Source organism: Astyanax mexicanus, chromosome 19, assembly GCF_023375975.1.
Source record: "Astyanax mexicanus isolate ESR-SI-001 chromosome 19, AstMex3_surface, whole genome shotgun sequence".
Classification (NCBI taxonomy): domain Eukaryota; kingdom Metazoa; phylum Chordata; class Actinopteri; order Characiformes; family Acestrorhamphidae; genus Astyanax; species Astyanax mexicanus.
The window spans coordinates 36,335,672-36,348,736 of NC_064426.1; the positions used below are offsets into that span (position 1 = coordinate 36,335,672).

Genomic DNA, 13,065 nt, shown 5'->3' on the forward strand with positions numbered 1-13,065 from the left:
TGTCCAAAAATGTTACTCAGAAAGGTTCCTCAATGCAATTTTATAAGATTTGGGTATCCCACCATATACAGAGAATCTGGAGAATTCCCTCTGCACAAGGGACAAGCCGACAGTGAGAATTGGATACTTGTGATCTTCGGGCCCTCAGGCAGAACTGCATTAAAACAGGTATAATTCTCCACTGGGAATCAGTGCATGGGTTCAGGAACACTTTCATAAATTAGTGTCTGTGAACACATATTACTGTGTAATCCCACTAATGAAAGTTAAATCCAGAGACTGTAAAAAAAGATGGACGCTGTGTCTCCGTTCCCATACATTCAATGAAAATGAAGCCAAAATCTTCCTCCATGTTGGCGATCCTGCCACCTGATTCTGCACAGTAGAGACCAGAGGAGGGAGAAAGACTGTGGAGAGACAGCCTACTCATTTAAATATCCCCGCCCCTGAGGGCTGCCTCGCGGTCACAGACTGGTCTGTTATTGGTCCCGCCCGTAACCAGCTCTTTTACCATAACCACACCTTTTTTGAATAGAGTTTTAAAAACCGAATTCTGTGGGGATATAAAAATTTAACAATATAAGCAGAGGTTACACTAGCTGTTACATTTAAATAATGGAGGTAGAATTACAGTATATTAGAAAAAAACGTGATTGAAAGTTGTCTGTTTTGCCATTGAAACCTATGGGGATGGGTGGAGTTACACAGCTTTCTGCAGCTGAACAGCAGGGGGCGCCCGACCTGTGGTGGCTTCACTTTTGAGAGACGATGCTCTGTCCAGCTATATACAGTGTATGGTTAAATCTGTATCAAGCAAGAAGAAGAAGAAGAAGAAGAAGAAGAAGAAGAAGAAGAAGAAGAAGCCATATGTCAACCTCATTCAGAAACGCATTTAGTTTGACGAATTGATCAGAATTGGATCCTGGTGCTCTTTGGGCCCTCATTAAAAACAGGCTGTACTATGCATGGATCCCGAGTGGTCCATCAGTCTAAAGCGCTGCTACTATTTAGGAGATTGCCGATTTGAATCCTGTTCATGCAGCTTGCCATCGGCTGCCAAAGCCCTGAGAAAGCACAATTGCACAGTTGCTTTCTCTGGGTGGGTACAGTAAATGGGGCTCTCTCCCCATATCACTCCAAAGGGTGATATCTGCAGCACGAGGCATCTGTGAGCTGATATATCGGAACCGCGTCGCTGCGTTTTCCTCTGAGTGTGCTGTGATGCTACGAAGATGCGGTGGCTGGCTTCACATGTGTTGAAGGAGGCATGAGCTAGTCTTCACCCTCCTGGTGTTGGGACATCACTAGTGATAGGCGGAGTCCTATTGAGTGGGTTGTGTAATTGGCTGTGTATATTTGGGGAAAATTTACTGTACTGATTCAGCACTGGAAAACACTGCATGGGCTTAGAAACACTTCCAGCAATCTTTGTCTGTGAACACTATGTTCACTATAGTTCACTATGCAATCTACAGGGGTTGGACTGAGAAACTAATTTCTCAGTTTCATGGCTATATTGGAGCAGCCTGGTGTCCAATCTTCATTAATTGCACATTATTGCACCAGTAAGAGCAGAGTGTGAAGGTTCAATTAGCAGGGTAAGAGCACAGTTCTGCTCTAAATATTGCAATGCACACAACATTATGGGTGACATACCAGAGTTCAAAAGAGGACAAATTGTTGGTGCACGTCTTGCTGGCGCATCTGTGAACAAGACAGCAAGTCTTTGTGATGTATCAAGAGCCACGGTATCCAGGGTAATGTCAGCGTACCACCAAGAAGGACCAACCACATCCAACAGGATTAACTGTGGACGCTGTAAGAGGAAGCTGTCTGAAAGGGATGTTCAGGTGCTAATCCGGATTGTATCCAAAAAACATAAAACCACTGCTGCTCAAATCACAGCAGAATTCAGTGTGCACCTCAACTCTCCTGTTTACACCAGGACTGTCCGTCACCACAATAAATTATTGTGGTCTAAAACCAGGTGTTTCAGTTTCATTGTCCAACCCCTGTACAAATGTAGGTTAAAGTTGTATTATGCAGAGAGGAAGGAGAAGCCATATGTGAAGACCATTTAGAAATAACTAAATATTCTCTGGGCCAAATGCCAAATTTTATTTAATCTGACCACAAAACATTTTTCTATTTTGCCTTATCAGTAGGTTTTAAATGAGATTTGGTTCAAGAAGATGACATTATAAGATGATGGGTCTATGAGATTTTGCAACTTTATTATTATATACATTTTATACAGTGGCCAAACGTTTCTCCAAAGAAAAAAAAGAAGCTTTAATACTCACGCCTCGGCAGCCAACTTCAAGTCAGGAATGCACACATTGTCTTCACCACAGTCTAGAATAATCTGTGTCTATAAATAGTGAGAGTGAAGAAATTATTATATGTATTGCTTTATAAAGCTGACAAAAAAATAAAAAAATAAAAATGTGTCACATTAGACCAGTGTTTCTCACCTGGCCCACTATGCCACTCTGCCCGTGCAGCATAGCCCCGCTGGAGTTCGCCAGACTGTAGTTGAGTGAGATGAGGATTAAGCTCAGTTTATCCTTGAACTCCGCCTCAGATTGAAACAAGAGACATTATTATTCTTATAAAAACATCTTAAAGCAAATTAAAGCAGCAATATAAAATAATTAGGACCCTATCATACACCCTGAGCACGGCGCGTTGCTATGCTCATTACTATTATGCACCCCGTTAACAGTCAATTTTCTCACCTTGAGACCACTCCATTAAAATAACTTCTTTGAACGAGTTTTTGAATATATCTACACTAATGTGCATGGTGGTCTGGAAGTGAGGTGTGTTCAGGTAAATATCTGGCGTGTTTCTATCTTGGAGGCGGGAAATACATATGCACCACTGACTGATTAAAACCCTGACAACAGTCAAAAGTCAGCCACCCAATCCAATCTTACCGCGTGTACATCCCTACTCGTAACACACAAATAAGCATGCTTCCCCACGCAAATTCAACTTTTACATGCACAATAAACAAAATAAAGAATAAAATAAAAATAAAATGTCAGTATCCTCTGATGACAAACAAAAGCGCTGCGCCGTTAAGATACGAACGAGCCAAAGTCAGAGCGCACCTGCCTCTTAAAGGAAATGACAACTGGCACACTGATTGGTTTATTTCACCTTATGCCCAAAACACACTCATGATTAATTAAGGGAATTAGTGCAGGCCTTTTGCGCATTCTGAGCTAATAATTCATCTGAATGTGTTGACAAACCGAGATACAGATCCAGGACTGAAAGGGAGAGAAGCATGTGGACTGAGGTGGTAAACTAATATTACAGGATGTTACACAAATATGACTTGTTCTGTAGTGTTATGCAGGTCTTAAGAGTTATTTTTAAATCCAGTAGCACCTAGCTTAGATCTAGCTAGATTAGCATGAATGATCCCTTTTTACCTCAGACATCTAATATCTCTTCGGAAACTACTTTTTGCAATCTTTAATAAAGTCTGTTTCGTCCTGCTGTAGAAACAGGCAACTGAGACCTGCAGTTCTTTAAATGTTGTTCTGTTTTTTTTTCTGACCTCCTAGATAAGTTGTCCATGCCCTTTTGGAGTAATTTAGTAGTTCAGTCACTCCTGGAAAGGTTCACCACTATTCCATTTTATCTCCATTTGTGAATAATTGCACTGTGATTTTCACTTGAATTTCTTCGGATCACGGTATGATGTGCTGCTTTTTGAGATGTTTTAGCTGCTTCATGTTGTCAGAAAGGTTCTTTTGTAAGTGATTTCTTGATTCTACAGGTCTGGCTGTAATCAGGCTTTGTTTTGGATAGTGAAATTGAAATCAGCTGTCTAAAAAGTGTGCTTAATTAAGTTCATTTTTAACATTTTTTCACAAAAGTCTAGGTTGGTTTGGATAGTTTTTTTTCTCTAAATACATGAAATCATCATTTTAAAAGTGATTTTTGTATTTACTCAGGTTTTATTTGTATCTGATATTAAAGTTGTTTGATAATCAGAAAAAAATATCTATATGAAAAAAAGCAAAAACAAAATGTACTAGGCAAATACTTTTTCACACCACTGTATAATTGGGGCTGTTTTACATTTTTTACAGTGTAAACCAGGCCCAAATCAGTTTGTAGTTTGAGAAATATTAATAGAAAATATTGATTGGCTTCATATACAATACATATTCACTCATCAAATGCTCAAACAGTTAAAATTCTGTGTTTACCCAATGGCCAAACAAGCTTTTATCTAAAGAAGCCAGAAAACTTATCATTTTAGTGAAGGATTAAAGCATTAGCTACTGAAAACCACACTAATGCTGTTATCACTAGCAGCCTACATCCTGTTTTATCAGGGTTACTCAGCACTAACACTGTGGGGGAGGAGCAATACATGGTGCAATGCTGTACCAATGAACATATACTGTACAAATACTATATGGACAAACGTTTAGTCTGGGGTAACTGTCCTTACTGTCCAAGAAAAACTTTCTACTGGACCATTTTGGAGCATTGCTGTGAGGATTTGATTGCATTTATGTACATGCGGGTTGGCTACTGTGGTCAGGATGTTTCTATCCTTCTAGCTCACACATTATGGCATGTATTATATTATATAATCAAGTAAATGATGGTTACATTTACTTATAAACATTTCATGTACTGTTTGTGTTTATAGTTTGCTAGTTACTGCTAAAGGCGTACATACAGTACAGTATGTATACCCTTTTTTAATGGCTAAGATTTCTTTATTTATGGCAAAAATAAAAGCTTTAAAAAATCACACTATACCACTTTGGTAGGTGACTGAATGATTTCTCTTAAATTTGTGGGGGTTTTTTTGGCTTATGGTGTGTGAGTTAGCTAGCTAACTTCTATTTTGTTCCCTTTATTTTTGCGATTTAAGCTCTTCAGGTGCAGTCAATAACCAGATGTGGCACACAATCCAATATACAAAATTCTGCAGTAAACTGCCACGGCATTTAAGGAAAACAAACAAACTAAAAACAAAAAAATGTAATTTTAGTTAAAACTGGAAAATTTCAGATTTATTAGAGATATAAAAAAATAACCAACGCATTTCCAACGCACTTTTATCAGGGTCAAAAGACAAAAGGTAATAACATCCCAGCTTTTAAAACACACATGATTACAAAACAACCAATGAGAACCCTCCTGAAAGTACTGAAAGTCACATAATCAACCAATGAAAGCTTGACTGCTCAATTCCACAGAGGAAGCCTTTTAGATTTTTTTATCTGAAAAGTTTATTTCTTGAAGGTATAAATGAGGATTTTACGATAAAAGAGTTTCTTTAGGGAATTTGTGGAAATGGGTGTTTGGGTAGTCAGTTTGGCTGTGTTTTTTCCTCTGTGTTCTTGAACAAAAGACTTTTCTTAATAAAATTGATGACTAACTGTGTTTCTGAATTTCAGAAGGCCCTTTTCTTTTGTGGGATTTACCTGTCAGTCTCTGATTGGTTGATTATGTGACCTTCAGTACTTGGAGTGCTCTCATGTTTTGTAACCCTGATGAAGGCCTGAGTGGTAAAATGCATTCTTTTTTGTATGTCAAATAAATTGAAAATTTTCCAGTCAATTAGTGTTATGTTTTTTTTATTATTATTTTATTTTTTTTTTTTTTTTACTTTTTTTGATCACTAAATTTGTTGCCAGGCACCTTGTTGCGCATCCACTTCTATTGTTTTAAAAGAAAATTAGTATATTATAGAGGAAGAGTCAGGTCTGGCTGACCCACATGGCAATGCCATTAGCTCAGTTTAACACTGGACTAAGTCTCAGATTCAGCAGTGAATGTAAGAAACCTACCACTAAGTAAGCAGTGAGGTTCTTGCAGACCTCTCCTGTATCTCTGTTAAGAGAGAGCTGGAACTGGCTGTGTGGCTGATGACCCTCCATCAGCAGGGTCCTTCTGGCCATAGTCGGCTTCAGCTTATCCAGCTGTATCTCCATGTTCAGCACTGGAGGAATGAAAAACGAAAATCAGCTATATATAATAAGGGTAACAGTGATGTCCAAGGTTTTCACATAAATATTTACTAAGGGCACACTTGACTTTCGTTTTAATTATTTTTAGTCTAAATACTGGCATTGCATCAAAGCTGTAAATAATGACATTTATTCACATCAGTATGTGAGTGAACAGACAATTGTTTTGGCCTCCAGCACTTTTTTTAAAAGGACTTTATCACTATGAGGATAATGAACAGTTTAATGAACAGTAGAACAACTTTAACTGGATGATTCAACATTATATTAGGGATTTTATATCAAAATACATTTTTTTGTCATTTACACTCACACAGGGATGTGCTGCGGAGCACAAGCCCAACTTCTAACTCAACCATAAACAGAATAAAAAATAAAACATAATTGCTGTTCCCTTAAATAAGCTGCTGGCGTAAACCTTCATAGCGTGAACATGCTGGTCATTTTTTCCACTGAGATGAGCAAAAGCACCACGCTATTAAGATAACAACGTGCCAAAGTCAGAGCTCACCTGCCTCTTAAAGGGAATGACAACTGGCACACTGATTGGTGTATTTCACATTACGCCCAAAACACATCCATTATTAATTAAGAGAATTAGTTCATGCATTTTGTGTTGCGTTTCGAGCAGCACAAGGTGTATTTTTTGCACCTTCATTATACCGAAGCCCAGTGATGGGAGTAACGGCGTTGAAATAAAAAAAAAACTTTTTTTTAGTAACAAGTAAATGAGTAGAGTATAGCCAGAATTTAGTACAATACTTTATGTTGGTAGTTTAAAGCAGTTTCGTAACCCTGATCTCTGCAATAAAATTGTGTTCCAACTTTGTGATCCAACTGATCAGCTAATAAACAATCCTTTAGTGAGTTTACCTGTTAAAATCCCTTTGCCCCCTATGGAGCCTAGACTCATCATACCACCACTTACTTTATTAGGTGTTTATAATACATTTAAAGCAGAGAAAGCTGTAGAATATGCAGAACAGTGGGAATATGCAGTAGAATATGTAAGAACTGGGTTGAGAAACACTGATCTAACCTGACTTCTGTTAATTTGTAGTTCACAGGACGACCCCAGTAAGACCACATGTCCTGACGTCTAACGTTTATATTAACTTCTGCCTAAAATCTCTATAAAACGTCAAATAACATTCTTTTACATAAAAGGACACCATTGTTAGAAGTGCTCTCAGTAGAAAAAATGAAAAGCGCAGGATCCAATGCTACTGTTATTTTTAAAAGTTGAGAAAATGGAAATATACAACATTCAATAATAATAATAATAATAATAATAATAATAATAATAACGGAGCGAGTAACACAATAGTAACTTTTACTGGTAACTAGTTACTTTTATAGTGAAGTAACTCAGTTAGTAACTCAGTTAATTTTTTGGAGAAATAACTATAGTAACTATAACTAATTACTTTTTCAAAGTAACGTACCCAACACTGCCAAAGACACACTAACACGCCATAAATCCAACTGCTAAATAGATCGCTAAAATAGGGCTCTGGATCTTGCCACAAGCAGGCATAAAAGGATGCCTAGATACTCGAGCATCCTTCAAACTGTGCAGTTTATTCCCCAATAAACGTATTGAACTTATATAAACTCTTCATACCCGCAGTGTGAACTATAAAAGAATCACAGACCTTTATGCACCTTTTTGATGAGTCTAGCACTACAGATATTACACTTTTAAATAATGCAGCATGTAGGTGTTAACACTTCCTCACAGATGCCCTTCTGTCAGCAATCAGCGTCAGCAGATTACTAATTACTGACACCTGTTATTCATCGCCTGCCTCTACACTGCACACTCATCAGCACATACAGCATATAATATTCCCTAACCCTCTACTTTTATAACACAGTCAGGTTTAACTTTATCTACAGTTAATTATACAGATTTTTACACGTTTTCTTCATTAACTGCTTGAAAACATTCATTATATAGGAAAATCCCTGTATATTAAATTTCATTTGGCCTAAACTTAATATAGGCCATATATATGATATATGATATCACCAATGTTCCTGCAATATTTGCTGCCATTTCAGATTAACAACATAAGTTGAAGCATATATGTGCAGGAAGCTACTCCTTTATCAGCATGGTTTTGAAACAACATCACAATTTGAAAAAATGGTTCTACTTTTGTCATTCTGATTCATTAAGTAAGCGTGTTACCATAAATGACCTTACCAATTTCCTCTGGTATTTTGTAGCCAGACACACTGATGCACATCTCAATTCTAAAGCTGTAAAGATAAAATATAGATAAAAAATAGATTTACTTTCAATGGCGCAATGGAAGTGAAAAGGGTAACATCATCTGCCCCTAAACCTTTCATAATATTCTTTTCTGTGTGTGAGTGTGTGTGTGTGTGTGTGTAGGGGGGGGGGGGGGGATGATGGATGGGCTATTCACCTTCATGATGTTGGGGCGGAGGGTGGATAAGAGTCTCCACCAGTGGAGCTTCCATTTAAAGAGGGTATTCCTGCTCACTGACAGTCATTTTTGTGCCCTTTCTCTTTGTTTTCTCTGTTTAAATAAAGTTTCTTAGGGAGAGAATGGACCAGACTCATAACTCATCCCCTGGTAATGCATACATACAAATAGCCTTAACTTATTTCATTAATTTTGCCTCACATTTTAACAGAGGTCAAGTAATGAAGTACAAATACTTCCTTTTTCTCCTTATATTACTTTTATTTTTATACTTTAAGTAGATTTGAAACCAATACTTTTACTCTTTTTATTTTTTTTTTCATTTATCTGAAAATTGTATCCCATTTTCTCCCCAATTTACAATTGGGCCAATTGCCGAACCATCTCATTAGGACTCCCCCATCATTATTAATGCCCCAACACACCAGGAGGTTAAAGACTAGCACATGCCACTTCTGCTGATGTAGCATTGCTGAGTAGCATCACAGAGCTAACACTCGGAGGAAAGTGCAGTGACTGGGTTCCAATACATCAGCTCACAGATGCCTTGTGCTGATCAACATCACCCTAGAAGTAATAAGGGGAAAGAGCACTATCTACTGCATCCACCCAGAGAGAGAGCAAGACCAGTTGTGCTCTCTCAGGGCTCCGGCAGCTGATGGCAAGCTACAATAACCGGGATTTGAATCAACAGTTGTGGACTAAACGGAGCCCTCCTTTTACTCTTTTTACTTGAGTAAAAATCTTGATAGGATACTTCAACTTCTACAGAAGTATTTTTAAAACCCTAGTCTCTATACTTCTACCTGAGTAATTAGTTTGAATACTTGAAACTTTTCAAACCTTTGTTTTTTAGCACGTTAATTCATTAACAAGAGCTGGGTGGCATTGGCTCTTAAGTAGAACCATATTGGACACTTTGTTTTTCTTTAGAAAATAAAAAATTGCATGCTCTATATTGTTATAAAACTGTCAGCTCTTAAATTCTCAGGCCAAGCTGTAATAGCCACAGTGAACAGACACACAACCATTACTTTCTGAAGGATATTACAGTGAAGAGATAACAAGTAAAAATCAATTTTCTGAAAAATCAAAAGCTTTAAACTATGTTGGGAAAAGGCTCCAGTTTCATTGTGGTCTAGTTCCACCACTCCAGTAACAAACAATGCATTCTTTATTGCATTTTTCTCAAAGTCTTTTTTTTTATTAATTCCACCACCATGACACAGTTTTCATGTGTTTTTTTTTTTTTTACAACATTGATTTATGATTTAATTGCGGGTTACCAGGAAACCAGGGTGCCATCCGCTTCACAGAGCTTTTCATCAGGATTTAGAAAATCAGGGAAGAAGGAAAGCGTTGGTCTGGTCTTCACTACTGTCTTTGTTCTGATAGGATAAAACACACATACACATATACAGTACCAGTTAAAAGTTAAATATTTGGACGTACCCCTTCTCATTTAACATTTTTTAAATTTATTTCTATTATTCTCTAATAAGGTGACTATTCACGACTAATCGAATTTGGGCGCCAAACTTTTTTTTACTTTTCTGAATCAAACAGACTCATTATCAGGCTTGATTCAGGGTACCGTGTACTTAAATTTGTTGCTTTTTTATAACGTTTTTTCTTTTTTTAGAAACTGATAAATTTGCTGTTCTACCTAATTCTTTGATCATAATCTTCATTCAGGTTTACACATGCATGCCATGGCTCTGCTAGTCCAGACTATATTAAAATAGAGCGTTTTTTTGAAGGTAGAGCTTCCTGAAAATATGATAAAACTGAAAATGGTGTGGAAATTGATCTGCAACTGTTCCTGAACTCTACTAAGCCACGCATGGAACATCTTTGTGCTTCAATGCAGGCCACTCATTACATTACATTACATTACATTTGGCAGACGCTTTTGTCCAAAGCGACTTACAATATTGAAGTGCAAATAATAGAAGAGGTTAAGTACAAAAATAATAGAAGTTAAAAATAAAGCATCTATAGATAGGGCCTTAAGGAGGTCAGAGGGAAATAATGGGATAGAGGAGTAGAGAAGAGGAAGAAGGAGATGAGGTTAGAATTAGTTAGTTTGTTAGAGGTGTTAGGAGAGTAAGTGCTCTTTGAAGAGCTCTGTCTTCAGGAGTTTATTAAAGATAGTGAGAGATTCTCCTGATCTGGTAGTAGAAGGTAGTTTGTTAGAGGTGTTAGGAGAGTAAGTGCTCTTTGAAGAGCTCTGTCTTCAGGAGTTTATTAAAGATAGTGAGAGATTCTCCTGATCTGGTAGTAGAAGGTAGTTTGTTCCACCATTGGGGAACTCTGTATGAGAACAGTCTGGATTGCTTTGTGTGAGTGTTTGGTAAAGCGAGGCAACGTTCACTGGAGGAGCGCAGCGGCCGGGAGGTAGCGTAAGCCTTCAGGAGCGAGTGCAGGTAGGAAGGAGCCTGTACTGTCATCACCTTGTAGGCGATTGTAAGAGCTTTGAATTTGATGCGAGCAGCAACCGGTAGCCAGTGGAGCTCAATGAGCAGCGGAGTGACATGAGCCCGTTTTGGTTGGTTGAAGACCAAACGTGCTGCTGCATTCTGAATCATCTGTAGTGGTTTTACTACACAGGCCGGGAGGCCAGTTAGTACGGCATTGCAGTAGTCGAGGCGTGAGATTACCACAGCTTGTACCAGGAGTTGGGTGGCCTGTTGCGTCAGAAACGGTCGAATTTTTCCGATGTTGTAAAGCGCAAAGCGGCAGGATCGAGCAACTGAGTTCACATGGTGCGTGAAGAGAAGCTGGTCATCAACCATGACACCCAGGTTCCTAGCAACCTTTGTCGGTGAGAGAGAGAGAGAGTCGATGGTTATGGCAAAGTTGTGTTGAATAGAAGGTTTTGCTGGTATGACCAGAAGTTCAGTCTTTGAGAGGTTTAGTTGGAGGTGATGTTCCTTCATCCATGCGGATATGTCTGAGAGACACTGCGATATCCGTGCAGAGATTGAGTGATCATCTGGTGAGAACGACAGGTATAGCTGAGTGTCGTCAGCAAAGCAGTGGTAGGAAAAACCATGTGAGCGGATAACCCGACCTAGAGAGGTGGTGTATATTGAGAAGAGAAGAGGTCCCAGTACCGAACCCTGGGGAACCCCAGTGGGTAACGAGTGGGCTGGGGACAGCCGTCCTTGCCATGACACCCTGAACGAGCGCCCAGTGAGGTACGATCTGAACCATGACAGCGCATTGTCTGAGATCCCCATGTTCGAGAGTATAGTTAGGAGGAAGTCATGGTTGACTGTGTCGAAAGCAGCCGAGAGGTCCAGCAGAATGAGCACTGAGGACTGTCCTGCAGCTCTAGCAGTTTTTAACACTTCTGTCACAGACAACAGAGCCGTCTCAGTAGAGTGCCCTTTCTTGAAACCAGATTGGTTCTGGTCCAGGAGGTCATTTTGGGTGAGGAAGCCAGAGACTTGATTGAGAGCTGCTCTTTCTAATGTTTTAGAAAGAAAAGGCAGTAGTGAGACCGGTCTGTAGTTATCAACCTGGGCGGGGTTGAGAGAAGGCTTTTTAAGCAGTGGTGTGACCTGTGCTTGTTTAAAAGCAGTCGGGAACACACCAGATGTTAAAGAGGCATTGATCGTGTGAGTAATAGCCGGAATGATTGCAGGTGCAATGGTTTGCAGAAGGTCTGAAGGAATCGGGTCAAGTGGACACGTAGTAGGACGGCTACGCGTTAGGAGAGCCAGTGTCTCGTTCTCAGTGAGAGGAGCGAACGAGGAGAAAGCGACGCCTTCAGTGGAGGGACACCGGGCAGCAGAGCATGATGTAGGACTGCTACATGTCGCATCAGTAAACTGTCTGCTGATAGCTGCCACTTTCCCAGTAAAGAATGAGGCAAGAGCTTCAGCCGTAAGGCAGGTAGCCTGAGGAGGAGGTGGAGGGTTGAGTAGTGTTTTGAATGTAGCAAATAGTTTCCGGGAGTCTGTGAGGGAGCTGATTTTTTTGTGATAGAATTCAGCTTTAGCAGCAGTGAGGCTGGCTGAAAAAGAAGCCAGGAGCAGTTGGTAGTTTTTTAGGTCTGTCTGGTTTTGCTTTTTTTGCCATCACATTAGTAAGCAAAATTACAATTGTTTTATTTGTGTTGACAATTAGAAGGTGGTGGGTGGGTGACGGGGGTCTAGAAATTTTTCTGGAGACTACAAGAGTTAAAAAGACACAGTTTAAAAAATAAGTTTAAGAACGCCTGAAATAGATTATTTCATTGGCTATTTTTTTTGCTGTGCAAACACATATAATTTTGTCTGCTACACAATTGCACATGTATTCCTTTGTGTTTTTTAAGTCTTTCTATATATTTATTGTATTAATCTACAATGTTTTAAACTATACAGATAAATAATACACATCAGTGTTGTGCGTGAACAAATTCAAAAGAACGCGTTCATTGAACACGCTAATTTTTTCGTGAACGTTGAACTAAACGCAACACATTTTTAAATAAAGAACTTGAACTTGAGTTAGTTCACATTCTGTGTCTTGAACGGCAGACATCACTGTAAATGAATGTTGGCTAGAGAGCGAGGAGCGCGGAGCGTGAGGGCGAGAGAGAGAGAGAG

General features: G+C 39.0%; 1 protein-coding gene across 1 annotated transcript in view; it reads right to left on the reverse strand.

Moving 5' to 3' along the window:
* itga2b (integrin, alpha 2b) overlaps nucleotides 1-13,065 on the reverse strand; it is a 54,223-nt gene that overhangs the window by 19,719 nt on the left and 21,439 nt on the right. The window contains exons 15-19 of the mRNA XM_022665070.2: nucleotides 9,754-9,855; nucleotides 8,221-8,276; nucleotides 5,832-5,983; nucleotides 2,475-2,579; nucleotides 2,304-2,371 (exon numbers count right to left, since the gene is read on the reverse strand). Coding sequence (XP_022520791.2) covers nucleotides 2,304-2,371; nucleotides 2,475-2,579; nucleotides 5,832-5,983; nucleotides 8,221-8,276; nucleotides 9,754-9,855 — 483 coding nt within the window. The remainder of the gene's footprint in view (nucleotides 1-2,303; nucleotides 2,372-2,474; nucleotides 2,580-5,831; nucleotides 5,984-8,220; nucleotides 8,277-9,753; nucleotides 9,856-13,065) is intronic.